The 27,194-nt window shown below is 46.1% G+C and overlaps 1 protein-coding gene across 2 annotated transcripts in view; it reads right to left on the bottom strand.

Annotated features, from left to right (window-relative positions):
- Positions 1-1,462: 1,462 nt before the first annotated feature.
- ENDOD1 (endonuclease domain containing 1) overlaps positions 1,463-27,194 on the bottom strand; it is a 36,165-nt gene continuing 10,433 nt past the window's right edge. The window contains exons 1-2 of one of the 2 annotated variants that reach the window (XM_044929782.2): positions 21,333-21,365; positions 1,463-5,633 (exon numbers count right to left, since the gene is read on the bottom strand). In XM_044929782.2, coding sequence (XP_044785717.1) covers positions 4,431-5,633; positions 21,333-21,350 — 1,221 coding nt within the window. In that variant the 5' untranslated portion in view covers positions 21,351-21,365 and the 3' untranslated portion in view covers positions 1,463-4,430. Of the gene's footprint in view, positions 5,634-21,332; positions 21,366-27,194 lie in introns of those variants that run through there. The other variant, XM_006080376.4, reaches the window with a different exon arrangement.

Raw genomic sequence — 27,194 nt, 5'->3', positions numbered from 1 at the left:
TTACCAGTGAGGACCTACTGCATAGCACAGGGAACTCTGTTCAGTGGTACGTGACAACCTGGATGGGAGGGGAGTTTAGGGGAGAATGGATACGTGTACATGTATGGCTGAGTCCCTTTTCTGTCCACCTGAAATTATCACAACATTGTTATATATGTATAATTTATTTACTTAATTGTTTTTGGCTGTGCTGGGTCTTCGTTGCTGTGAGGGCTTTTCTCTAGTTCCAGCAGCAGGGGCTCCTCTCTAGTTGTGGTGTGTGGGCTTCTCATCATGGTGGCTTCTCCTGGTGCAGAGCACAGGCTCTAGGGCGAGCCTATAGCTGCAGCACGTGGGCTCAGTAGTTGTGGCTCTTGGGCTCCAGCGCGCAGGCTCAGCAGTTGTGGCTCCTGGGCTCCAGCGCGCAGGCTCAGCAGTTGTGGCTCCTGGGCTCTAGCGCGCAGGCTCAGCAGTTGTGGCTCCTGGGCTCTAGCGCGCAGGCTCAGGAGTTGTGGCTCCTGGGCTCGAGCGCGCAGGCTCAGCAGTTGTGGCTCCTGGGCTCGAGCGCGCAGGCTCAGGAGTTGTGGTGCACAGGCTTAGTCGCTCCCTGGCATGTGGGATCTTCCCAGATCAGGGATCAAATTCATATCTCCTGCATTGGCAGGCGGATTTTTTACCACTGAGCCAGCAGGCAAGCCCCCTATCACAACATTGTTAATGAGCTATACTCCAAAAAAAAAAAAAAAAAAGGTTTGGAATGTATTTATTAGAAATCAAGCCATGATCTGGGAGAAAATACTTAGAGAGAGAAACAGTGAGAATTCTGAGAGCCCATTTATGAAGACCAAGGAGTCCACACTATGTAGCTCCTAGTGTAACATTTTGAAACCTCAGTGGGTGACAAGTTTAGGTGAAATGCTGAACAAGACATCAAATCACACATAAGACCCAGCCCACAGTGGGAAGGCAAGAGCTATCCCAGGGTTGAGTGCCCTACCAAAGGCCACAGAAGACCACCTGTGTTGAGAAGACCACCACTCAACCATCCCAGGGTTGAGTGCCCTACCAAAGGCCACAGAAGACCACCTCCCTCCAGAGACTGCGTGTCATATCTCACACTGTGGTGGTGGTGGGGGGGGGGGGGTGTTCCTAAAATAAAAATTTAGAGTGTTCCTATAACTTCCTATGTGATTCAGAATCAGTGAAGCAGTAGGTTCCTGGGTGCTTCAAATATTTCATGTCCCAAATAGCTTTTCAGAGAAATAACATGGAAAAGAAGGTCCAGGGCCTGTTTCACTGATCTAACCTCTCTGTTTTCTTATGTATGATTAAAAAATTTAAAAAAAAAATCCAGATGGGAGTGGAAATGGCTTGAGTTAATGTTGATCAAGAAGAAAATGGAAAAAAATAAAATAAAAATCAAAGATAACCCCCAACCTCCTTCCAAGATTCTCCCCCTTTATATATTTTCCAGAACAGCTGATGAGTTGTCAACAATTATTTTATTGAGCATTGCAAGGTGCACAGCATTGTACATAGCTTGAAAATGTCAAATTGACTCATCACGCCCTTTATAAAGGCTTCCCCAACGTCCATGTTTTGTGGGTTTTCCTGCTGTGCTCCAGGGATGCTAGTACCATTGCAGGCTTACCACAATGTGGTACATGGATCAGCTCACCACGTCCTCCCCACTAGATATCTGAACTCCTCAAGGATGGGATGCACGTATTGTTGATCTCTGCAACTTAGATGTTCAAATGGACATTGGATGGATGAATGACCAGTGTTTCACTCTAGCTCCTTCTCCAGATCCCTTCATCTGCATTTAGGGGCAAGTGCTGATGCTGAGTGAGAAGCGAACACTCAAAAGGCACAGTGGAACAGAGGAGTGTCCGAAGGCGTGGCTGATCCAGACTAGAAAGTCAGCTCGGCAATGATGAAGAGCTGGCTGACCTCTCCAAGGGCCTGAGAACATAGCAGAGCCACAGAAAAATCTTCCAGCCAGAAATGGGGCTCGTCAATTCAAAATCCCACCCCAAAGGCCAAAGTGGCTCACTGGGGGGCCAGCGGTCTGGCCACCTGCTGGGGCTGGCGAGCCACAGGCACAAAGACCCACAGTCCGGAGTGGAGGCTCTCAGCCACCCAACCTTGGGGATTAGTTTTCCCTTTATTATCCCTTTCCAGATTTCAAAAAAGGCCACACCATAATAAATAAATAAGACGCAAAACAACTGGAACTGAAAAGGAAGACATTTTCGAATGGTTCTCTAGAAAAGTTCAGATGCCCTGCTCCTTGCATGGTGCCAAGGGGCTCCAGCTGCCATGGATGGCCCCCATGGGCCTTTCGGTATGCAGATAGGTACTCTGAGGGGACATTAATTCCACAGGAGGCAGCAACCCTACTGGTGCACATGGACAGCTAGTTGCTTTATCACATGGGCCAAACCCATTTAATTCATCAGAGTCCAGTTTATCCGATGGATGATGGAGAAAACCCCGCCCTAGACGAGGGAGACACAGATCTGACATCCAAGGTGTGGGATGTCACCTTGGATAGGACCCAAGCCGAAGACCTTGGCTCCTGGTCTACCATCAGTTAGCATCAGGCATCAGCTTCCTCATCAGAGGCGGCTTTGGTCAGGCCGAGCTTGTCTCTGGTCAGACCATCTCTCTGGTCCCCTCTGAAATTCCCTTTCTTTCATCTGGCAGGATTCTACCTGACCCATCAGTACCAAGGCAAAATCTTCTCCTCCATGGCTCCTCATACTACTGAAATGAAGGAAAGCCTGACTACAGATTTTTACAATCACCAACAGAAGTGTTGGTAAAATACTGCTTAAGAGTCTTAGATAATCTAGTATATTACTTCCTATGACAGGTTCAAGGCCTGGTGTCCCACTACCTACCTCATGTAACAAACTGATCAGGATGGCAGCTTGCTGGCTGCCCTGTTACTTCGGGTCCAATTCCATTATTTTTCTGCAAAAAAGTAACTCTCATCACACTCACATTTCTTGGGCATCAACTTGATGCTGACAGTTTGCCCATCCTTCTCCCCTCATTGCCTTTCTGGACCCAGATCTCTGCACTGAACTTTCAGATGCACGGTGGCCTGCACCCCCAAATCAGTAGTTTACACTGGGTCCTATTCTACCTCACAGGAACTCTCTAGAACACTCAGAAAAATCCAGGTGATTCCCTCTCAGCTCTGGAAGGCAGAGCAAAGTTTGAGAGCTTTGGCTTCCTCCTGTTATCGTTTTTCAGTGCAAGAATTAAAATGACAAGTGCTTGATCAAAACATTGGAGATTAGCTCTCATAAATAACTTGCTTTAATTGGACAGTTATGTTTTCTAGCATCAAACACACTATAAAAATAATTTCCTGAGATAATGATTCGGAATCAAGATTATATACATATAAACTTAGATATATGTGTCTATGATTTTTTTTTTGCCAAGATGGCCAGAAGAGTTATAATTTTCTGACTATTTTTTTATACTTTTATACTAAAACCACCATTTAAGGACAGAATCAGAGCATTTTACTCTATTGGGTACTTGCTGGAAGTTTAAGAAAGACTGATCTAGTATTTTTCAGGATATGAATTTTCATATTAGCTTAACATGTAGGTCTTTGAGCTCCATTTTCTCAGCCAGAGATTTAATATATGTCAAGTTAATCCAAGCTTGGCTAAGGATATCCTCAGACCTATGGCACCTATTCAGAGCAGAGGTCCGATCTTTGCACTCCCTTTTTAATACCTGGGTAGCATTCAAGGGGCAAACAATCTTAGTCCTTGCATTCAGAATTTGTTATGCCATATTTGCATATAATGCTTACCATTAACTCAAAGGAAAAATGCAGCAAAATTCAACGTTGGAGAAACAAAACCACCTTACAGATTCTCGGGAGTCATGGAAAGCTAAGGGATGTAACAGATTCTATATCCTAAGAGAGCTATTTCAACAAGGAAGTGTCTGCACCTCACCAAGTCAGCTGAGCTGGGGAGAAAGAGAAGCAAAATGATAACAAATTGGCCAGGAATACTTATATCAGTTTTGTCTTGAGTCTCCGAGAGTAATAGCAGGAATAAATTCCTTTCTACTTTTCTCAGACAGTTTGGTTTAAAGTGGTCCTCTTCCAGATTCTCCTTCTTCTGTAATTTTTACTGATCACAAATGAACACCAGCATCTCTCACAAGGTCTCCTGTATCAGAGTGAATCACTGAAGGGGACGGCTTGGAAGTTCACCCACATCCCAGCAGGAAACCTACACATAATCCCACCCTGAACATGTCCTTGGGTTAGGTTGGAACAGGCAGACACCCCCACCAAAGGCCAAAATATAATTGACAGTGAACAGAAACCCATAGTACAGACAAAATATTCCAGCTTTCTCTATTAAAAAAAAATCAAATTCACTGGGACTGGGCTCTCATTATTTTTTTTTCTATAACTCCCCAGGATTGTCAAAAGTAATCTTATAGCCAACCCGCTTGCAGACAGTAAAGATGACCTGAAATAGACCACCCATGGTGCCAAAAGCTGTGTCAAAGAGCAGAGAGAGGATGCCACCAAGGCCCATGGCAATGTCCCTGCAGACGATCGGAACTGCGCCTATGGTGTACACGGGGAACGTGGCCACGTCCACAAGCACCCGGACAGGGACACCCACAATGCGGCAGACCACCTTCAGCAGGCAACAAAGGATCCGGAGCACGGCCCTGGTGATCCTGACCGTGACTTTGAGGACCTTCCAGGGAATGCTGCCCAGCTCCTCCCCGATGGTCAAGAAGTAGGTGATGGTGGCTGACCCCAGGCGATAAAGGCAACTTTCTAGACCGTTAATCACCTGCTTCGTAACATACCAGAGGAAATACACAGTGTACTTCAGGATCCCGAAGGCAAGGTAATAAATTAACTGGCAAAGCTTAATGAACGGGGTAGCGACAAAGCCCAGGAGTCCTCCCAGAAGGCTACTCCCTTCCCCAGATGTCTCCGGAGGTGGCAGGGCAGACCTGGTTCCCCTTGCGCTGGAGAGCATCTCGGAGCCCCCCTCAGAGTCCAGCCTCCGCTCCTCGTCCTGGACTTGGTTAACCACCTCCAGGATTTTTTTCATCTTCTCTGTGTCTTGGTCACTTTCCCCACAGTTGTTCTGGAACAGCTGAAGGTGGAACGGAAGCAGCTTCTCCAGGTCCCTCAGCATCACATCCTCGATGACCTCCCGGTTGCGGGTGTGCTTGACAAAGCCCATGGCCCAGCCTCCCCCAGGGACCGCGCAGCAGGCCGCCAGCCAGACAAACTCCGGGATGCTCACTCTGTCTCTGACCCTGAGGTCCGAGGGCACAGCGCCTGTGATGATGTAGAGCTCGTCCCCGCTGCCACACTGCGGGGTCAGAGCTCGCTCCATCAGGCTGTTGAGATTCATGTACCACCTTTCCTGGAAGGATGGGGTCATCGGAGCCGCATTTGTGAGAGTGAAGGTGGCCGAGTGGGGATCACTGCTGAGGGAGAACGGGTAGAGCTGCCCGGTCCGGTAATCAGAACCCAGGAAATCTTCATTCAAGGCTTGGTTGCTTCCTAGCTTGTTCACAGACCTGATGGCCTCAGCCTCATCCGTCACCTCCTCCAGGCTGCTGTTGGGGTCATCAATCTGAAAAGAGAGAGCGAGGTTGAGATACGTCCCTGTTGACAGCAGACTGGGGATCCTCAGACCATTCTGCCCAGACTCTAGTGAAGTCCCTACTATACAGACACTTCCAACACTTTGGTCTGGAAGTACACACACACTTCATCCTAATACACCACAACCCTAGTGTCTGAAAGCATCTTTCAAGTCGACTATATCCTCTTCCACTCTCTGTGTCTATTCCACTCTTGACCTACAGTAATGACCTATCACACACTCACACAAATACACCATCAGAACACCGGTTTTCAATCTGCTGTGGTTTTATATACGTCATACCCTTTTCCGGGAATGTTTTTCCATGAGATTCAAACTGACTGTAAAAACGAAAGCAAGGGGAAAAGTAAATCTCAGCAGGCCTGTAAAAATCAGAACTGGAATTCAGATAATCAGCCACCAATGTGAGCTGCAATTTAAAGAACGCAGTCTTAAGTGAATTTTGCATATTTTGGGATATACAAAGAGCAATCAACTCTAGAGAATTTAAATCAAATAGAGGGACATGTATAGATTATTGTCAGTTACATTAGATTCTTCCCAGGCCAAGATAAAATTTGACCAGCTGCTCTTTGAACTTCATCTCCTCATAATATTTGCTATTATTAACAATGTAGTTTCTGTCTAGGCTTATCGAGCTATGTGCTAAATATCAATAATTATATATATACACATACACACACATCCCTCTTAGTTCTGCTCTTATTCATTTTAAATTCAGTAGTATAATATATACTTCACTTTGCCAATCTGAAAAGATGAAAGGAAAGAGCTCAGGACTGACCCAAACCTCTGTTTTTAGCTCCCAAATTAGACTATAAATTTCTTGACACCATGGACCCTGTACATAGGACCCAGTCAAGGACTGATACATACTAGAATCTCACCTTGTTGTTGTTTTTTAGTCACTAAGTCATGTCCAACTCTTTGTGACCTATGGACTGTAGCCTGCCCAGCTCCTCTGTCGATGGGATTTTCCAGGCAAGAATATTGGAATAAGTTTCCATTTCCTTTTCCAGGGAACCTTCCCAACCCAGGAATCGAACCCATGTGTCCTGCATTGGCAGGTGGATTCGTTACTACTTGAGACTCTCAAGGCACTCTTGTTAATCTGAGATCAGTATTAACTGATCACTGCAGTATTTATAATAGCAGGAAGCTGAACCAACCTACATTTTCAAAAACTAGGAACAGTTAAATAGTGTTATATCCAGCAAGGAAATATCTCAAAGCCATTAAAAAGCACTTGTAATGATAGGGAAATATGTGCTATAATTTTGAAAGGAAAAGGCAGATTATAAAATTAAATGGCAGATTATTAAATTAAATGGATTATAAAATTAAATTAAATAGGCTTAAATTAATTTAAGCCTAAAAATGAGCAAGAAAAAAGTCTGAAACACATGAAAATGTCCATTATGGCTGATCAACTCCCAAGGATACAAGTGATAGACTTTTTCCCTTGTTTTCTTGTTTCTCTTGGTATACCTCTTACCTACATCAACCTGCAAATGATATATATGTTACTTGCAAAAGGAAAAAAAGAAATGAATTAAAAGAAGTAAATTCTGACTAATTGATTCCCTAGAGTTGGTGCCACTTGCTAAACCCAAGAGGGCCAAGGCCATGTGGATTGCTGTACCTCACGTGGGGAGGGCAACCCACTCTACATTTCTCCAGCTCTGCAACAGCAAATGTAGGCATGCTCATGCACACATGTGTAGCTTTAGTGAGGGCAACAGACGAGCAAGGTGGTGTGAAAGCAGGAATAGTCATGAAAGCTAATGGAGTATTCCATAGCCTCACCCTTCAAGGTCGTTCTGTCCCCACCCCCAGACTTCGAATTAGAAATGATCCTCTTGCTGCTTTTAATATTTGTTCTTTGTGTTTGATCTTTGTTAATTTGATTAATATGTGTCTTGGGGTGTTTCGCCTTGGGTTTATCCTGTTTGGGACTCTCTGGGTTTCTTGGACTTGGGTGATTATTTCCTTCCCCATTTTAGGGAAGTTTTCAACTATTATCTCCTCAAGTATTTTGTCATGGTCTTTCTTTTTGTCTTCTTCTTCTGGGACCCCTATGATTCGAATGTTGTAGCGTTTAATATTGTCCTGGAGGTCTCTGAGATTGTCCTCATTTCTTCTAATTCGTTTTTCTTTTATCCTCTCTGATTCATTTATTTCTACCATTCTATCTTCTAATTCACTAATCCTATCTTCTGCCTCTGTTCTTCTACTATTTGTTGCCTCCAGAGTGTTTTTAATTTCACTTATTGCATTATTCATTATATATTGACTCTTTTTTATTTCTTCTAAGTCCTTGTTAAACCTTTCTTGCATCTTCTCAATCCTTGCCTCCAGGCTATTTATCTGTGATTCCATTTTAATTTCAAGATTTTGGATCAATTTCACTATCATTATTCGGAATTCTTTATCAGGTAGATTCCCTATCTCTTCCTCTTTTGTTTGGTTTGGTGGGCATTTATCCTGTTCCTTTATCTGCTGGCTATTTCTCTGTCTCTTCATCTTGTTTAAATTGCTGAGTTTGGGGTGTCCTTTCTGTATTCTGGCAGTTTGTGGAGTTCTCTTTATTGTGGCGTTTCCTCACTGTGTGTGGGTTTGTACAGGTGGCTTGTCACGGTTTCCTGGTTAGGGAAGCTTGTGTCGATGTTCTGGTGGATGGAGCTATATTTCTTCTCTCTGGAGTGTAATGAAATGTCCAGTAATGTGTTATGAGATGTCTATGGTTTTGGGGTGACTTTGGGCAGCCTGTATCTTGAAGCTCAGGGCTGTGTTCCTTTGTTGCTGGAGAATTTGCTTGGTATGTCTTGCCCTGGAACTTGTTGGCCCTTGTGTGGTGCTTGGTTTCAGTGTCCGTATGGAGGCGTTTGATGAGCTCCTGTCAATTACTGTTCCTTGGAGTCAGGAGTTCCCTGGAGTCAGGGTTTGGACTTAAGCCTCCTACTTCCAGTTATCGGTCTTATTTTTACAGTAGTTTCAAAACTTCTCCTTCTATACAGCACCACTGATAAAACATCTACGTTAAAGATGAAAAGTTTCTCTACTGTGAGGGTCACTCGGAGAGGTTCACAGCGTTACATGGAAGAGAGAAGAGGGAGGAGGGAGTTAGAGGTGACCCAAATGAGATGAGGTGGAATCAATAGTGGAGAGACTCTGTGAGAGAGGGAGAGGGTGGGAAGATTTGGGAGAATGGCATTGAAACATGTAAAATATCATGTATGAAATGAGTTGCCAGTCCAGGTTCGATGCATGATACTGGATGCTTGGGGCTGGTGCACTGGGACGACCCAGAGGGATGGAATGGGGAGGGAGGAGGGTTCAGGATGGGGAACACATGTATACCTGTGGCGGATTCATTTTGATATTTGGCAAAACTAATACAATTATGTAAAGTTTAAAAATAAAATAAAATTAAAAAAAAAACAAGGATTAAAGTTTAAAAATTCAAACCAGATTAAACTAACAATATAAACAATTTAACCAAGATTAGAATGCAATAAATGATATTTGATTAAAAAAAAAAAAAAAAAGAAATGATCCTGGATGGTCCCCACTTCCACCACACCCCTAGAGGACAGAAGCTCATCCATTTTGTAAAGCTGCCCTTGCTTTCCTATAGCCAGAAGATACAACCCATGGAAATATCTGCCTCATTCCTGAATCATGAGATCAAGGTATGGCAGAGCCAAGATTGTAGAGTCTTGGGTGGAAGGAATTTTAGGGTGCCTGTTTATTCTCCCTCTTACTAGGGTACTGTGTCTGCATTTAGCCTGGTGTAGCTTCTTTATCCCATCTAGAGGAAGCCTGGAGCTGGGTTTTTTTTTTTAATGGTAGCCGGTGACAGAGCATAGGGCAACACACTGGTTCATCTTCTGTCCAAGAGCCACCCAGGGATGAAATAATGCCTTCAAGGACAGAAGGCAGGTTGGAACACAAACAGAGAAGAGAGTCTTAGATAAAGAAGGGGAAGGAACCAAAAAGGGCAGGCAGGTAAAGAAAAGGGGAGGGATAAAAGAGAGGGGGGATAAAAGAAGAGAGCGAGATTGGGGGTGTGTGTGTGCATGTGTGTAAGAGACAGCCTACAACATCCTGCTCTTGGACAGAAACCAGGATTGTGGGTTGATTTACTCCCAAACTTCAGAGCGTGGTCTCCCGTGGCTAAGGTCAGAGGAGACTAAGCTGGGTGCTTCCACATCCTCTCAGGCCACTTGAGTTCAATGGGCTCCAGATATCTGCCATAATGGAGTCTGTTCTGCCCGCAGCTCGCAGGTACATGGGAACGGGCCAGGATGAACCGAGGTGACTGCAGAGGTTGGGACCTAATTCTGCAGTGGGCGCTGTGCACCTCCCTGCTCTGAGCCTCTGCAGGCAAAGCAGAAACTAAACGATGTGGTCCGGACGCACAGGCAGGAGAGAGCTCTTCTTCCTTTCCCTTTTCCTGGCCTTCTTCAGAACCCCACATCCATGGTCACTGTATTGTTATGAACCCCAAATTGGCCCTATGGTTTGATGACAGGGTAGAATATAGTGCTGGAAATGAAGATAGAATGTCTGCACCCGGTACCTATATAGCAATACAGCAGGAGGTCAGGGACTAATTTTTCTTAACTACCAATTAAATGATTTCAATATAATGTTACAGAAGGTGTTTTTTTTCTACCTGATTTTACAGGTGGGAAAACTAAAACACAGAAAGGTGAATTTTTCCAAAGTCATCCAATAATTAGCAGGACAGAATTTGAACTGAGGTCAGTCATTTTATTCCTAAAGCACACATTCTTTATGACTAAGCCATGCTTTCCCCATATTAACGGACACTGCTGTACCAGTTTTATATGCCAGAGAGTGGAAAACCAAACAGAAAAAGAAATCACTGTCTCCTTTTCTCTCTATGACATGGAATAAATGAAATTCCTTAAATGTACAGGGAGAGAAGCCGGTGTCTGAGCGCCCTGGGGTTGCAGTCCCCAGAAAGAAGGGAGAGTGGAAAGGGGAAGGTGAATGGGAACACGTGCAGATTGGCCCTCAGGCTTGCTTTCTGCCTTTGCCCAGAGCACATAAAAGCTCAGCCGCCAGCTTCACAAGCCAAGGAAGGTGGCAGCTCAGGCAGGAGCAGCCGATCAGAGTAGTTTCCAGCTTGCACGCTTGCACTCAGTCGCTCAGTCATGTCCTGACTCTTGTGACTCCATACACCATAGCCCGCCAGGCTCCTCTGTCCACGGGATTCTCCAGGCCAGAATACTGGAGTGGGTTGCCATTTCCTTCTCCAGGGGATCTTCCTGACCCAGGGATCAAACCCACATCTCTTGCATTGCAGTCAGACTCTTTACCAAATGAGCTATGAGGGAAGCATACTACTACCCTTAGAAAGTGGGCAGCTGGCTGGTCTCCCAGAGACGTTGGTTCTATTAGCACCTTACATGGCTACTTGTTCTCTTTCTCCTCACCAGCAGCTGTAACAGAGAACAGTAAGCACAGTGAAACGTCACGGAGAAAAACTGTCAGGCATTCTAGGACTGTCTTGCCTGGTCACAGTTCAATACAGTGATGTATATACTGTACATAAATCAGTGTGGATGCTGCCAGTCAGAATTAAAACAGAAAATAAATAATAGATTTCTCAAGGCTTATCTAACAGAGTCTTATGAGGGAAGTTGCTCAGTCGTGTCCGTCTCTTTGCGACCCCATGGACTGTAGCCCGCCAGGCTCCTCCGTCCATGGGATTCTCCAGGCCAGAATACTGAAGTGGGTTGCTATTTCCTTCTCCAGGCGAACTTCCTGACCCAGGGATCGAACCCAGGTCTCCTGCATTGCAGGGTGACACTTTACTGTCTGAGCCACCAGGGAACACAGTCTTAAATCTCTGACCAAAATGCCAAGGAATGTTTTATGAGACCATACACTGATCTTCAATGAACTCTCTATTCTCTCCTCTGAGGATCCAATCATATCAAAGCCTCTCTTTCTATCCTTTTTTGTGACTTACGTTCTTTTTCATAGTGTTGTGCATTATTTGTTCCATCAGGTCTGACTCTGAGACCCCATGTACTGTAGCCCTCCAGGCTCCTCTATCTATGGACGCCTCCAGGCAAAAAGACCGGAGTGGGTAGCCGTTCCCTTCTCCAGAGGATCTTTTCAACCCAGGGACTGAAGCTGGGTCTCTTGCATTGCAGGCAGATTCTTAACCATCTGAGCTATTTATATCTTATTAACTCTCTATATAGCATTCCAGGTGAGTCCCTAGATCTATCTTCCAAGGCACTGAGTCTCTCCTTAGCTATGTTTAGTTTAATACCTATTTTGTTGAGGTATTTTTCTTTTTTCTTTTTGTTTCTCATTTCAATGACTCTTCTTTCTTTCCTAGCATTTCTATTTGGTTCTATTGAAAATTCTGTTGTTGGTTTTTTTCTCTTGAGAAATTCTTTTTTTTTTTTCTATCTTTCTTAGATATTCTTAAATTCCCTTTAAGATCTGTCTATTTTATTTGGCTTTTCAGTTTATTTTGTTGCTCCTATTGCTTGACTTTAGGGTGGTGTATATACTTAAGTGCTCTGCAATGTTTGCCCATGAGCTTGTCTTCATAAAAGGTCCATGATGGTCTGCTGAAAAAAAAAAAAAAAAGACAAAAATGGAAACAAAACCAAATCTAATAGGACTGCATTTGCAGTTGCCTCTGCTGGAGCTCTAAAGAGTTCAATGATTCTGGACTAGCTTCTGAGTTTTTTCATAGGTTAGGGTTTCCACATGGAGTAAGCAGTGCACATCTGGACCCATACAAGGAAAAATGACAGCTTCAGGCTTACTTCTGGAGGTTGACTGTTTCCACTAATGACATGGTGTAGGCAGCTACTTCCTATAACAACTTGCAAGTAGCTTTCCTGCCTGGTTCACCAAAGCTGCAACAGTCTGCCAGCCCCCAGCTTTACCTGGAGAGCTCAGCTCCAGACCCACATCATGAATAGGTTATGTAACCTTGACGTCTGTCCACAGGCAGTATAGAGCCCTAGCCCCTAGCATCTACGTGTCCTCCCACACACAGCTTTGGCTATTGATTTCTTATATATTTCTGGCACCTGAAAATTTCTTCTTACTTTTTGGCTGAAATATGAATTTAATTTAAATATATAGATAATTTTAAAATTCAACATTTCTATGTGATTGCAGTGGGAGGAGAGGAACTGCACACCTGCCCAGGAACTTTGTCTAAGGTTATAAAGTTTCTGCTAAAGCATGCCTTGTTTACTTTTATAACTCACTATAGATTTATCATCCCCAAATTTACTTACTTTGCTTAAATCTCCTTCTTTTATATTTAGGCCACCTCCCGTGTGGTCTAAGTAGAACAGTACCTTCCAAGACCTTTCTCTGATGTGTCAAGAACTTTACAGGCTGAACTCTCTCACTAAGAATAAGACAGAAGGACTCCCAGCCCTTTGCCAAAACACACCAGCCAGCTTACAAACAACCTGTTTGGTTTTTGTTTATTTTTTACTAATTCCTTTGCTTTATCTATTAGCTATAATTCTCTCATCTCTTCATATAGGTATTTCTGTCTTATTCAAATTCATTTTCATTGATTTTGTATTTGCAATTTGGAGTCATTAAAAATGGATATTCCATTATGAAATCACTCTTCCATCTCATCATAAAACCTATTAAATCCCAGGGTCTTAGAACAGTCTGCTAACTGATCTCCACTGGGAGAAACGTCCATCACGATTTCTACTTCCTGTCTTAAAGCCGCTTTTTTAACTTATGACAAAACTTTGTTTTGATCTCAAGATGACTGTGGTTCTAATGTCATTTGTTAAAGACTCATCTGAAAGTCTAAATAAAATCAGTTATAACAGCTTCCCCCATCATCATGCTTACTAAACTCTATGAAACAACCACCATGTCTTAGTAGGTTCTCACTTTCTGAAGGAACAGCCAAGTGTGTGTGTAACTAAAATCTCTGACTCATGTATGGAAAACTGTACTGAAAACAATAAGAATATTTGATGTAAAAGTCGAATGCATTCTTTGAGACACTGTCACATAAAGGGCAGGTGTTTTTTGTTTCTTTCCAGGCTCTCTGCAGACACAGTCTAATGAGCTGGTCACTGCAATTACACTAAATTACCAACAACACTGCTCCCTAAAGACAAAAATACACCTATGATGTAAGAAGTAATTTCAGATTACAGTTTTGGGGCTGCCCTTGCCCTTTTGCAAGCACCACTTATCTTTCTCTTTGGTTTCTCAGCAGACTCCCTGGATGAAGGGACAGGTACAAAGCTCTCTGTGTAATCTGCCTCTCTATTGACCTAGTCCTCCTGGGCTGCCAGTGTTATTTGATACAGCGCCTGTGTTTAATGGATTTTTTTTTTTTCCTAATCGCAACAAGTTTTAGACGAATGAGCACTCTGCATCCACCAGCATCCTGCCCCATAAACAACTTTATAATAAATTCCTTTTCAAATTTAATGCCAAGAAAAAAACCTGTTTCTCTCAATGAGTTGGTCTGTTTACTTTAGCAGACAGCCAAAGCTACTTAAACCCATGGGATTGTTTTCCCCCTCCTTTGGAATTAAATAAAAGGAGCCTTTCAATTTTCCTGCTAGTATGCATGGAAGAAAAATAGATGAGGAGAAAATTGAGAAGGAGAACTGGAGGGGAAATAGGCGCCCATTCAACAATATGGATTGAGGCTATTTATGTGTGAGTGCTACTGTAGGAGAAAGCAGGAGGAATGGTAACAATAACAATCAGCAACACTTAGTGAGTAATACACGGCAGGCACTATTCTAAGAATTTCACAGTACTAAATCAGTAAGTAGCTGCACCAAGTACTCACTCATCTAAACCCACAAAAACTAGGTACTATTAATATCATTTTTTGACAAGTGGAGAAACTGAGGCACATGAAGATTAAGTAGCATACTCAAGGTCACATAGGTGGTGAGTGGTGATGTCACAGCTGCTGCTCTGAATCCCTGCCTCACATACCTCCAAATGGCATCAAGAAACTCACCGTCTACTTAGGGAAGCAAGACACAGACACATACAAAACTAAGTAGGAAACCAAGGAAAAACCAGATAAAGTTAACTGCCAAATAAATGTTATAAAGAAAAAGAGCAATCAGATTCCAGAGGAAGGAAGGACACCATAAACAGTCAGAGAAGATAAGATATCTTTAGCTTTTGGAGAAAACAAAAGTTGAGGCAGGGTTAGAAGGATATGCAAGGTTTTGATAGAGAAACAGAAAGGTCAGTATGGCTTAAGGAGACATCTGCACAAAGGCTTGAGAGATGGGGAGTCTGTGAAAATGGGACTCTGAGAAAGGAAAAGCTTTAACTGGGAGGGATACCAGGGGACCAGATTATAAATGATCTGATACACAGATAACTCGTCATAGAATAATCACAACTAAAGCTCACCGAGTGCTCTCTAGGTAGTGGGCACCATGTAAGTGTGTTACAGGACATACCTTCTTTAATCCTAACAGGATCCCTACTACCTCCTCTGTAGAAAGTGTAATGTAGGCTCAATCACTGAGTAGCAGGTGGATATCACACTGTCGATGAGGGAGGCCGAGTTTGCAAACCCACGTGGTCTGACTTCAGCGACCATAAAGCTCTCCAGCTCCACTCTGCTCTCTGGGTCCTTTCAATGCTGCGTTTTCGAGTCTGGACTTGATCTGTACATTCCCTAAGGCCAGAGCATCATTCAGTCAGTTCAGTCGCTCAGTCGTGTCTGATTCTTTGCAACCCCATGAATCGCAGCACACCAGGCCTCCCTGTCCATCACCAACTCCCAGAGTCCACTCAAACTCATGTCCATCGAGTTGGTGATGCCATCAAGCCATCTCATCCTCTGTAGGCCCCTTCTCCTCCTGCCCCCAATTTCTCCTAGCATCAGGGTCTTTTCCAATGAGTGAACTCTTCGCATGAGGTGGCCAAAGTATTGGAGTTTCAGGTTCAGCATCAGTCCTTCCAAAGAACACCCAGGACTGATCTCCTTTAAGATGGACCGGTTGGATCTCCTTGCAATCCAAGGGACTCTCAAAAGTCTTCTCCAACACCACAGTTCAAATGCATCAATTCTTCTGTGCTCAGCTTTCTTTATAGTCCAACTCTCACATCCATACATGACCATTGGAAAAACCATAGCTTTGACTAGCTGGACCTTTGTTGGCAAAGTAATGTCTCTGCTTTTGAATATGTTATCTAGGTTGGTCATAACTTTCCTTCCAAGGAGTAAGCCTCTTTTAATTTCATGGCTGCAATCACCATCTGCAGTGATTTGGGAGAACCAAAAAATAAAGTCTGACACTGTTTCCACTGTTTCCCCATCTATTTGCCATGAAGTGATGGGACCAGATGCCATGATCTTCGTTTTCTGAATATTGAGCTTTAAGCCAACTTTTTCACTCTCCTCTTTCACTTTCATCAAGAGGCTTTTTAGTTCCTCTTCTCTTTCTGCCATAAGGGTGGTGTCACCTGCATATCTGAGGTTATTAATATTTCTCCCAGCAGTCTTGATTCCAGCTTGTGCTTCTTCCAGCCCAGCGTTTCTCATGATGTACTCTGCATAGAAGTTAAATAAGCAGGGTGACAATATACAGCCTTGACGTACTCCTTTTCCTATTTGGAACCAGTCTGTTGTTCCATGTCCAGTTCTAACTGTTGCTTCCTTAGGAACGTGTAATTCCAGGGAAATGTACACCTACCCACACTGGGCAGGAAAGACCGTGAGGTAGCTGAGGGAATGGAAAGGAAAGGACATGTGCGTAACTTTGGAAAGAAGGTGCCCCAGGATGTGGAGGTGGACCCAGAAGGGTCCCCAGAAGGTGAAAGATGATGTCAACTCCGGAGCCCAGGTCACCTGAAAACAAAGGGCAATGGAGGGAAAGTGAACAGGCTGACCTCTAAAAGGGACCAAGCTGACAGGCAGAAACATTTTATAGCAGCTGGAGATACATGACTGGAGCTTGGGCATGAAAGCAAGTTTGGCCACAGAGAGATAAAGGCTCATCCTGGTGCACACGCATCCTGGGGTCGGGGCACTGGGGCATGACTCATGTAAGATTCGCAGGACAGTGCCTATAACTCTGTGGTTTCTTGTGGACAGCGAGAAGTGAACCAATGGATGCTTCTATTTTAATAGCTATGCATTCATGTTTAATTTCTCCTGGGAAGATATAACCAATAATTCCTACACACAATTTCAAGGATATGATTATTTAGGATAAGACTAAATTTGTTTTCCAATGACTTGACTTAAAGTCAATGTAAAGACCAAATCTCAAGAAAATAGCAGTACAAGCTGGACTCTGGTGAAGCAGGGGTGCAAATGACTATTATTTAGAAAACACTGCAGTGCAGCAACGCATTCAGTTCAGCTCAGTCACTCAGCCGTGTCTGACTCTTTGCGACCCCATGAACCGCAGCAAGCCAGGCCTCCCTGTCCATCACCAACTCCCAGAGTCCACCCAAACCTATGTCCACTGAGTCGGTGATGCCATCCAACCATCTCATCCTCTGTCGTCCCCTTCTCCTCCTGCCCTCAATCCCTCCCAGCATCAGGGTCTTTTCAAATGAGTCATCAACCCATTGACTCTCCACAAAACCCCACCAGGTAACTAGTATCATCATGTCCACTTTACACACAGAAAAACTAAAACTTGGGTAAGGGGCAGGTACGAGGCCACTCAATTTGTCAGTGGCACGGCCAAGGCCGTGCCCGGCATTCTCAGATTCAAAAGGTCCTAGCCCCACCACAGCAGCAGCCCAGCCTCTAGGTGAGGGCAGTGAGGAAGGAGGCACTAGAGGATGAGGTGGAGGGTGGGCAGGAGGGGCAACTGGAAACTGATGGAGCTGCGGGAGAATCAGTCATCCAGTATCATGTCGAAGTCAAGGGAGGACAGAGCTTTGGCTAGAGGAGGATCAGCAGTGCACGACACCTGCACAGAAAGGAAAAGGAAGGATGGAGACAAGGGTCGAGGGCTGTGATGATGAGAGAGTCATTCATGAGGATTCAGAGGGCAATTTCCCCAGCGGGCTCAGGAAGGAAGACAGGTGGTGGACGTGGCTGGGTTTGGGCAAGAAGAGGCTGCAGACAGACCTGCATTTAAGCAGTCTTCCCTAGTGACTCAGAGGGTAAAGTATCTGCCTGCAATGCAGGAGACCTGGGTTCCATCCCTGGGTCGGGAAGACCCCCTGGAGAAGGAAATGGCAACCCACTCCAGTATTCTTGCCTGGAGAATCCCATGGACAGAGGAGCCTGGTGGGCCACAGTCCACAGGGTCACAAAGAGTCGGGCACGACTGAGTGACTTTACTTTACATAAAGGCAGGGGAGGAACATGGTCTCAGCAGGAGAAGTAGGGCCCACAGGGGTGAGCAAAGATGCTCCATCAGCCCCCCACAAACCCCCAAGAAGAAGGGGCACTGGGAAGGTGGGACAGCCTAGGTCTCCAGACATGTAGCATTGGGAAGCATCTCAGGGGATGATGAGAAATCGATGGGCTAGAGGGGCAGGGGGTCCCTGAGCAGGGCTCCTGTCCTGGAGGACTCCTGGGCTGTGAAGTCCAGGCAAGCCTCAGGGCACCGCCACTGGGAGCGCACAGAGCAGAAGCAGAGGAGCAGGGTGGGCTCCGAGATGGGGCAGCTGGCACGGGGAGGGGGCAGGTGGGCCCACGGCTGACGGGAGCTGGCCAGAGTACAGACAGGGCTGAGGTGTGCGGGACACGAGGGAACCCGGTGCTGGGCAGGCCAACCCCAAGGACAAAGTGGGGAAGGGTCAGCCCAGGATACCGGGGAGACAATTTCAACACGATGAAAGAATGATGTCCCGTGTGAGCCACAGATGCGCATACAATGTCCTTGCAGACAAGGAAAGAGGGGCTCCAGGGAGAACAGAGGGGCCTCTATCTCTGCTCCAGGATTTCTCCCTGGGAAAGCTAGTCGTGGAAAAGGATGATCAAACGGGTGTTAGAGCTCCGCACTGATTCGCCCTAGGAAGGCTGGAGTCTCCTTCCCCCGCTCAGTCTCAGTCTCCATAAGCACGGGCTGATAATGATTCACACCAGACCCTATGGTCGCAAGCAACCTCGCCAACTCCTATCTAACTGTGGCCACGGGGACAGGATGTTTCCTCTGGGGGTTGTTTTGTTTTTCAACCAGAGTTAGGTCCATGTATGAGTTGAACAGCGGGAAACAGGGTTATTAAAGAAACGCAGTCACCCCACGGCCCATCAGCAGGTGGGCAGGAGGGCCCCCCTCGAAAGAAACTGAGATTGCAGCTGACCATCGGAACATCAGATAACCTTATCAGAGCTGAAGCTGCAGACCGCTCCCCCGCACACTCCCAGCGTCAGAATGAACTAGATCTGAGGACTCACCACGGAAAACACCCAGCTGGGGGTTCAGAAAAGCCATGTTTCAAAAAAGAAGTGGAGGCCAGTGGGGCCACAAGAGGCGAGGAAGGACTTTTGAGAAGGAATAAACCGCAAGGCCTTTCAGCTCTCAGGAAAGGCATAAACAGCTCTGACCCACCCACTGCAGGAAAAAAAAGAAAGAAATCCTCCCTGCTTGGCATCAAAAATCTTCTTTCTGCTCTTGGGCGTAGAAACAGCTTTAGAAGAATCAGAAGGATGCTTTTTCCTTTTTTTTTTTTAGGGGATGAGAAATGCAGGATTTTTATTTTCCTGAACAGCCTTCCTGCCCTGAGTCACCCTTCCTCCAGGCTGCCCACACTCCCCCCTGCCTTCGGGAGGAGCTGCCCCGGCACTGGCACACCGTAGGCGCCTGGCACGCATCTGCACTGGGGCAGCCGTGCAAATCCAAAGACACGCGCAACCTAGGAGTTCTCCCCTCCTAGGTCAGAAGACGGTGGGACAGGAGAGGGGAGGAAAGGATGGCGCCCTTGCATGTGAGACCTTCCTTTGTCTTCAAAATCTGAATAATGCAAATGAAAGGGGCGGGGTGAAAAAAATAATCCAATCCCGAATTTGCTGTATGACTCAGGGAACTCAAATGGGGGGCTCTGTAATAATCTAGAGGGGCGGCAGAGGGTGGAAGTCGGAAGAGAGATTCAAGAGGGAGGGGACCTAGGTATACTGGTGGTGAATTCATGTTGATGTGTGACAGAGATCAAACCAATACTGTAATCATCAATCAATTAAAAATTAAAAAAAAATTTTTTTAAAGGAAAGAGAAAGCGGAAGAAAAAAGAGAAAGTGGAAGAAAAAGAAAAACAAAAAAAACAAAAAAAAACCAAAAAAACCCCAATCCTAAATTGGCATTGGGTGCAGGCAAGGGAGGCCTTGAGGAAAACTCCTGTGGGACATCTCCCACCGCCTCCCGGGGAGCCTGAGACAGCCCCCGGCGCCTTTAAGGCCTCTCTAGACCTGTGGTACCTTCTCAGATTTCCAACACCCCTGGTCCTATTCCTCCTTACTCGCTGAAGCCAGTTTTCCACTCCACTGTTGCTTTCTTTTCCAGAGCAATTATTTTTAGCACTTGACTATGTGCTACAGAATTCAGAAAAGTCAGTTAAATTGAGACATCCCCATTTCTAATTTTTTCCACGTGCAGACAAGATCAGAGGTTCTTAGAATCACCTATGTGTATACTCAGTTGTGTTCGAGTCCTTTCAACCCCAAGGACTGTAGCCCACCAGGCTCCTCTGCCCATGGGACTTCCCAGGCAAGAAGACTGGAGTGGGCCATTTCCACCTCTGTCTCCAGAGGATCTTCCTGACCCCGAGATCGAACCGCATCTCCGGTATTGGCAAGCAGATTCTTTACCACTAGCGCCACCTGGAAGCTTCAAAAAGCTTGAGTGGAGGGTGGTGCTTGGAGATCGGTTCAGGATTTTTTTTTTTTAAGTTCTCCAGCAGCAGCAGCAGGTGATTCTAAATGGAGAACCCCTGCGCTAGATCACTCTTAGATTCATGTTTGGTCTTCAGTGGAAATAAGCCCCCCTCTACGCAGCTTCTATAGGAAATCAGTGATGTTCCCTTAAATCAATACTTCTCAAAATTCAGCCTGTATTAGAAGCAACTTAATCTTGTTAAAAATGCAGAATCCTGTGCTCCACACTGGAGATGCTTTCAGAAGGCCTCTGGTGGTTTCAAGATTGCATTTTTAACCACCACCCCCAGTAAGGCTGATGCCGGGACAGGGGTCTATGGACAACTCTTGAGGCACAAACTGCTGATGAGGTCAGCTCCGGTGGTGGCCCAGCTGGGCTTGATTTTTTCACACCCTATTAATACTCTGTGAGAGGTGTCATCCTCAAATTGCAAGAGCTGGGATGGTAAAGCCGAGAAAGAGAATAAAGTACTACAGGATCCTCCACTCATCAGAACAGCTAACGTTCTGATCACAAAACTGGACACACATGGATTTCCTGCCTTACTCACGTGTGAAGTAAGAAGCCCCTTTTTGCTATTTGTACTTTTTGGATCATGTCTTACTACTCTTTCTAACATCTTCAAGAGCATCCTGAACTTGCAGGTTAAATGACAGACTGGCACAGTCATGACCACCCGCCCCCTCCAATGCCTCCTGCCAAATCTTCTCATACATCAACCAGAAAAGTACACTCTGGTCCCCTAGCTGAGTCAGTTACATGGTTAGGATGGAAATGCTGCCCTGCTTACCTCTGTGCTGCGGCCCATGTCAGCACTGGCCGGGGTGCCTTCACCACTCCTCTCTGCTACCTGTGTCCTACCTGGGGGCCCAGGCCTTCCTCTAACCTCACAGCTCCCGTGTGGGGTGCTCTTCTTTGGACTCCCAGATCCATTCTCCACTCTCTTCCATCCCCTGCTCTGTGTCCCAGGGACCCGATTTCTAGGGACCACATCATCTGAGCTCTCCTGCCCTCTGGCTTCTGACTGGAGCAGCCAATGGGAGGAGAGAAGACACGATTTACTCCCTTGCTTCCTCCAAACTCCAGGAGACAGTGAAGGACAGGGAAGCCTGGCTTGCTGCAGTCCATGGGGATGCAAGGAGCTGGACACGACTGAGTGACTGAACAACAACCTCCCCACCTGGCTGTTGCAGTTCTGACTCTAGCTGAGTTTCTCTGCAGTCACAGCTCTTACCAGGCTCCCTGCAGGCCCCATAGGCCTGGGATGGTGAAAGCTTCCTGCAATAACCAGGCCCTGGGTACTTGATCATATCTTAACGACTTCCTTGTGTGCATGCATGCATGCTTAGTTGCTCAGTCGTGTCTTACTCTGTGATCCACAGACTGTAGCTTTCCAGGCTCATCTGTCCAGGGGATTTCCCAGGCAAAAATACTGGAGTGTGTAGCCATTGCCTTCTCCAGGGGATCTTCCTGACTCAGGGATTGAACCCAGGTCTCCTGAATTGCAGGCAGATTCTTTACCATCTGAGCCACCAGGGAGCCACCAGCCACCCTGTTGACTCCCTTAATTCTCTGCAGTTTCTTCACTCAATTCTTAAACTACTTTGAAAGTTCCGTCTGTTTCCTTCCCAGACCCTGGCTGATACAGCCTCAGTAAGATCTTTCCCAAGACCCCAATTCACGCAGTCCTGGGGGATCACACCCACCTCAAGGTCTTCTGGAGCATGAATCACACATGTGGTTGGTACACAGGCTAGGCTGTGTTGAACAATGAGGGTCCCTTGAGTAGTCTAATCTGGCTGCCCACCCTACACTCAACCACTAGCTCTGCCAACCGTGTCAGCCAATGCACCACACTCAACTCTTACGTCTAACTTAACCTAGCACTTATTTCTCCTCACATGACCTCTCCTACCCACCTCCTTACCAGGCATAACGAAACAATAGCCAATCTGACCAGCAGCCTACCAGATGGCTTTATTGGATTCTCGATCCAAGAAGCTCTGAGCCCAACATTGTCAGGGTGGGGAGGTTGCTGGATGGCCTTCAGGAAGGCCAGGCTGACCCACAGGAAAATGGAAGAGCTGGTCGAGAGAGAAAAGACAGAGGAGGGTGGGAGAGAGATCCTGAAGGCTCTGCGGGGGACCACTGACCTTCCAGAAGCTTCCCGGTTCTGGATCCTTTGAGGCCTGTGTGTACCTCTGTTCCTGTGCCTGTGAACTTACCAGTGATTTCTGACGACAGTTCTGCCCTTCCTTTGAATAAGCTTGGGTAAGTTTATGACTCATGCACCAACAAGCCTGAAACCTCGGGAGTCCTACTCTTACGAGAACCCAAGAGAATCAAGGCAGGGACCTTGTAGACCAGGAACTGTCTAGATACCTGGATTAAGTCTTGGGCACAAAGGAAGAGACATGCCTTGGTTGCAGAAGTCTGGGAATGGATAAGAGGGGCACCTGCGGGACTGAGAGAAGGCACTCCTACTACATTCTTCAGCAGAGGAGAGCATCAGTGGGCAGAGGAGCACAGAGGACAGAGCGGGAGAAGCTGAACCCAGAGGAAAAGCTGAGACCAGTCACGGGCAAGGTGGCAATGAAGCAGGGCAGAGGGAGAAAGGGCATTTCAGCAGGAGAATGGAGACATATTACTGAAATGTCTGACCTCAGGGTCAGACCTAAGGACATGGGAACCCCCATCCTGGTTGTCTCCAAGGAAGGCATGGTCTGGGAAGCAAAGGTTCCTTATTCATCCCACATGCTTAACATATGTGTATTGAGTATGCAGACACAATGCAGAGTCATCCTGAACCTTCCTAACTCATCCACAGGGTGGGAGTCTTAGCTGCTTAGTCGTGTCCGACTCTGTGACCTCATAACAGGCCAGGCTCCTCTGTCCATGGGATTCCCCAGGCAAGAATACTGGAGTGGGTAGCCATTTCCTTCTCCAGGGGATCTTCCCCACCCAGGGATCAAACCTGGGTCTCCTGCACTGCAGGCAGATCTTGACTGACTGAGTTACCAGGGAGGCCCTCATCCATAGTGTAGGGGTGATTTATGAGCTCTGGGCCACAGATGGGGACCTGGGCTCTGTGAGATTCAGCCACCCGGTCAGTAACTAACAGAGTCAGTTGTTGTTAAGCTGTGTTGCTCAGCTGTGTCCGACTCTTTGCCACCCCCTGGACAGCAGCATGCCAGTCCTCCCTGTCCGCCCCCCATCTCCTGGACTTTGCCAAAATTCATGTCCATTGAGTTGGTGATGCTGGGACAGAGCTGGGGCTCAGCCCAAATCATCTCACTACAAAACCCATCTTCTGAATGACTCCATATGCCCAGTCCTTGCCCCTTCCAGTGGGGCATTTCTTGTCTCTGATCCACTTTCTTCACTAGGTAAAAAGACATCTGAGGGCAGGGACTAAGTCTCGTCCCAGGCCTGTGTCATGGACTCCTATTTCTGGGCTTAGACCCCAAAACTCAATAAATGGTTGTGACGCCAACAATAATAAAGACACTACTAGAGGAATCAATCAGCAGCCTGATGTCTGGGGACTCTTCCTTCAGGATGCTAACATTCTCCCCCTGCTGCCCAGGAATGAAGAGATGAAGGTACAGATAAACAGGGTGAGCTTGTTTCTGCCACTGAAAGAAAGTGAAAGTGAAGTCACTCAGTGGGGTCTGATTCTTTGTGACCTCGTGGACTGTGGCCTACCAGGTTCCTCCGTCCATGGGATTTTCTAGGCAAGAGTACTGCAGTGGGTTGTCATTTCCTTCTCCAGGGGATCTTTCTGACCCAGGTCTCCCCCATTGTCCATATACACCCCAAATCATTCACAGAAAGCAAACTGAAGATAATCTTTCATCCGTGATTGGCTGTGGCCACATTTATTATGTAAATGAGTGAGAGGAAACTCCCAGGCTCTGATTGGCCTGGGACAGGAATGGAGGGGCAGAAGGCCATCCAATATTGAGAGCAAAAAAGCAAGAGCAGTGATAAGCCGGGTCAATGAGCTCCCCGGGTGCAGAACTGCAGCCTGTAAGGTCCCACTGTCAACTCAATAATGTGTCACTTTCATCTGAAAACTGGGGAAGGCTCACAGCCAGTCTCCACACAAGACTGAAACTATGAGATGGCCCTGCTCCAAAGCTAACAGGCAAAGTGCTATCTTTATCTTCAAGTTCATGAGGGAGGGGGACCTGATAGCCCTTGGGCCCTTTGCTCTCACATCAGTTCAGTTCAATCACTCAGTCGTGTCCGACTCTTTGCCATCCCATGGACTGCAGTATGGCAGGCCTCCCTGTCTATCACCAACTCACTCAAACTCACGTCCATTGAGTTGGTGATGCCATCCAACCATCTCATCCTCTGTTGCCCCTTCTCCTCCTGCCCTCAATCTTTCCAGGATCAGGGTCTTTTCAAATGAGTCAGTTCTTCACATCAGGTGGCCAAAGTATTGGACTTTCAGCTTCAGCATCAGTCCTTCCAATGAATATTCAGGACTGATTTCCTTTAGGATGGACTGGTTGGACCTCCTTGCAGTCCAAGGGACTCTCAGGAGTCTTCTCCAACACCACAGTTCAAAAGCATCAATTCTTCAGTGCTCAGCTTTCTTTACGGTCCAACTCTCACATGCATACATGACCACTGGAAAAACCATAGCCTTGACTAGACGGGCCTTTGTTGGCAAGGAAAGGTCTCTGCTTTTTAATGTCTAGGTTGGTAATAGCTTTTTTTCCAAGGAGCAAGTGTCTTTTAATTTCATGGCTGCAGTCACCATCTGCAGTGATTTGGGAGCCCCCCAAAATAAAGTCTCTCACTGTTTCCACTGTTTCCCATCTATTTGCCATGAAGTGATGGGACCAGATGCCATGATCTTCGTTTTCTAAATGTTGAGTTTTAAGCCAACATTTTCACTCTCCTCTTTCACTTTCGTCAAGAGGCTCTTTAGTTCTTCTTCACTTTCTGCCATGAAGGTGATGTTATCTGCATACTTGAGGTTATTGCTATTTCTCCCAGAAATCTTGATTCCAGCTTGTGTTTCCTCCAGTCCAGCGTTTCTCATGATGTACTCTGCATATAAGTTAAATAAGCAGGGTGACAATACACAGCCTTGACATACTCCTTTCCTGATTTGGAACCAGTCTGTTGTTCCATGTCCAGTTCTAACTGTTGCTTCTTGACCTGCATTCAGATTTCTCAGGAGGCAAGTTAGGTGGGCTGGTATTCCCATCTCTTTAAGAATTTTCCAGTTTGTTCTGATCCACACAGTCAAAGGTTTTGGCATAGTCAATAAAGCAGAAATAGATGTTTTTCTGGAATTCTTGCTTTTTTGATGATCCAACGGATGTTGGCAATTTGATCTCTGGTTCCTCTGACTTTTCTAAAACCAGCTTGAACATCTGGAAGTTCATGTACTGCTGAAGCCTGGCTTGGACAATTTTGAGCATAACTTTGCAAGCATGTGAGATGAGTGCAATTGTGCAGTAGTTTGAGCACTCTTTGGCATTGCCTTTCCTTGGGATTGGAATGAAAATTGAACTTTTCCAGTCCTGTGGCCACTGCTGTGTTTTCCAAATTTACTGGCATATTGAGTGCAGCACCTTCACAGCATCATCTTTTAGGATTTGAAATAGCTCAATTGGAATTCCATCACCTCCACTAGCTTTGTTCATAGAGATGCTTCCTAAGGCCCACTTCACTTCACATTCCAGGATGTCTGGCTCTAGGTCTTATATCAAGAAATGATTTATTTGCATCTGACCTCAATCCTCCTCATGGAGAAGGAAATGTCAACTCACTCCTGGAAAATACCATTGCCTGGAAAATCTCATGGACAGAAGAGGCTGGTGGGCTGCAGTCCACGGGGTCTCAAAGAGTCAGGCACCACTGGGCAACTAACACTAACACTTACTCAATCCTCCTCAACCTGTTGAAGCTTAAGGCCTCTTGTCTTTAGCACAAAAGACAGCATCTGCTTCTCCATGTTGTGTCACCAACAGCCTCTGAGGCTAGTAAGTCTGCCCCCAGGCAAAATCATTTCCCTTTCTTTGACCTCTCCTCCAGGCTTTTGTGGGATTCCCTGGTGGCTCAGACAGTAAAGCATCTGCCCACAGTGTGAGAGACCCAGGTTCAATCCCTGGGTTGGGAAGATCCCCTGGAGAAGGAAATGGCAACCCACTCCAGTACTCTTGCCTGGAAAATTCCATGGATGGAGGAGCCTGGTGGGCTACAGTCCATGGGGTCATAAAGTCAGGCACGACTGAGATTTTTCTTTCCAGGCTTTTGTGAACGTGCTTTTCTTCAAGCTCCTCTAAAGGTGAGGCTGTTAGGCAGCGGTGACGGAACACCAGGTTGGAAACGAGATCCCTTCAGCTCTGTCACTTAGAGCTTGTGACTTCGGGCAGCCCAGGGTTGCCCCAGGCCCACTCTCTTCTTAATGTAGAGGATAATACTTCCTCTACTCAGCAGGGTGAAGAAGGTATTATTTCAGGCCACCTGTCAGTTATACATGACTTTAAAGTTGTGAAAGAAGAAGGTGATGAAATAGACTTTGCATTTTGAGTCCCCAGGCCTTCTAAATATTTATTACGTGCAAATGCTTCATGAGACCAACTGTTTATGCTTCTGTGCAAATCTGCTCATCAAAAGTCCCTTTCCT

The sequence above is a fragment of the Bubalus bubalis genome, chromosome 16 (genome assembly GCF_019923935.1).
Source record: "Bubalus bubalis isolate 160015118507 breed Murrah chromosome 16, NDDB_SH_1, whole genome shotgun sequence".
NCBI classification, from domain to species: domain Eukaryota; kingdom Metazoa; phylum Chordata; class Mammalia; order Artiodactyla; family Bovidae; genus Bubalus; species Bubalus bubalis.
The sequence above is the reverse complement of the archived record's forward strand: the minus strand, read 5'-3'. Positions and strand labels throughout refer to the sequence as shown.